At 33.0% G+C, this 430-nt stretch overlaps 1 protein-coding gene across 1 annotated transcript in view; it reads right to left on the bottom strand.

The window, feature by feature from the left end:
• Positions 1-430, bottom strand: part of LOC119585676 (histone acetyltransferase Tip60-like) — a gene marked incomplete at its 5' end in the record, with an annotated part of 8,306 nt that overhangs the window by 1,096 nt on the left and 6,780 nt on the right. Inside the window, 1 exon segment of the mRNA XM_037934351.1 lies at positions 173-335. Within this exon segment, the coding sequence (XP_037790279.1) occupies positions 173-335 (163 nt within the window).

Below are 430 nucleotides of genomic sequence, written 5' to 3'. Positions count from 1 at the left end.
CTATTATAATTACTAATACATACATATTTGATCAATAAGAAATTCCACATTACTAACAAAATCTAAATTGTCCTTGACTAATGGTATCTCCTTCAAAAATGTAAAAGACACATCCATCTGACTGTAAAAAAAGAAGCAAAATTTTTAAAAAGGTTGCAACGTTCTCACTCACTTTATTGTAAGTTGTGGTTTTTCCTGCCCTTCCTGTGGCTTTAGGGCAATGAGAATCTCTAATATTGTTTGCTTCCAGTATGATCTATACGAGAGTAGTCCAAGATCACTGAGCGGTTTCTCAGGAGACCCTGTTTTACCTTCAAATTTGGATAATTCATAACCTGCAAAGAAACATGCTAATATAATCAAAAGATAATATGAAAATGGATAATTCAAAACCTGCAAGGAAACCTGCAAAAACAACCAAAAGTTGCAG

The sequence above is a fragment of the Penaeus monodon genome, chromosome 20 (genome assembly GCF_015228065.2).
Source record: "Penaeus monodon isolate SGIC_2016 chromosome 20, NSTDA_Pmon_1, whole genome shotgun sequence".
NCBI classification, from domain to species: Eukaryota; Metazoa; Arthropoda; class Malacostraca; order Decapoda; family Penaeidae; genus Penaeus; species Penaeus monodon.
The sequence above is the reverse complement of the archived record's forward strand: the minus strand, read 5'-3'. Positions and strand labels throughout refer to the sequence as shown.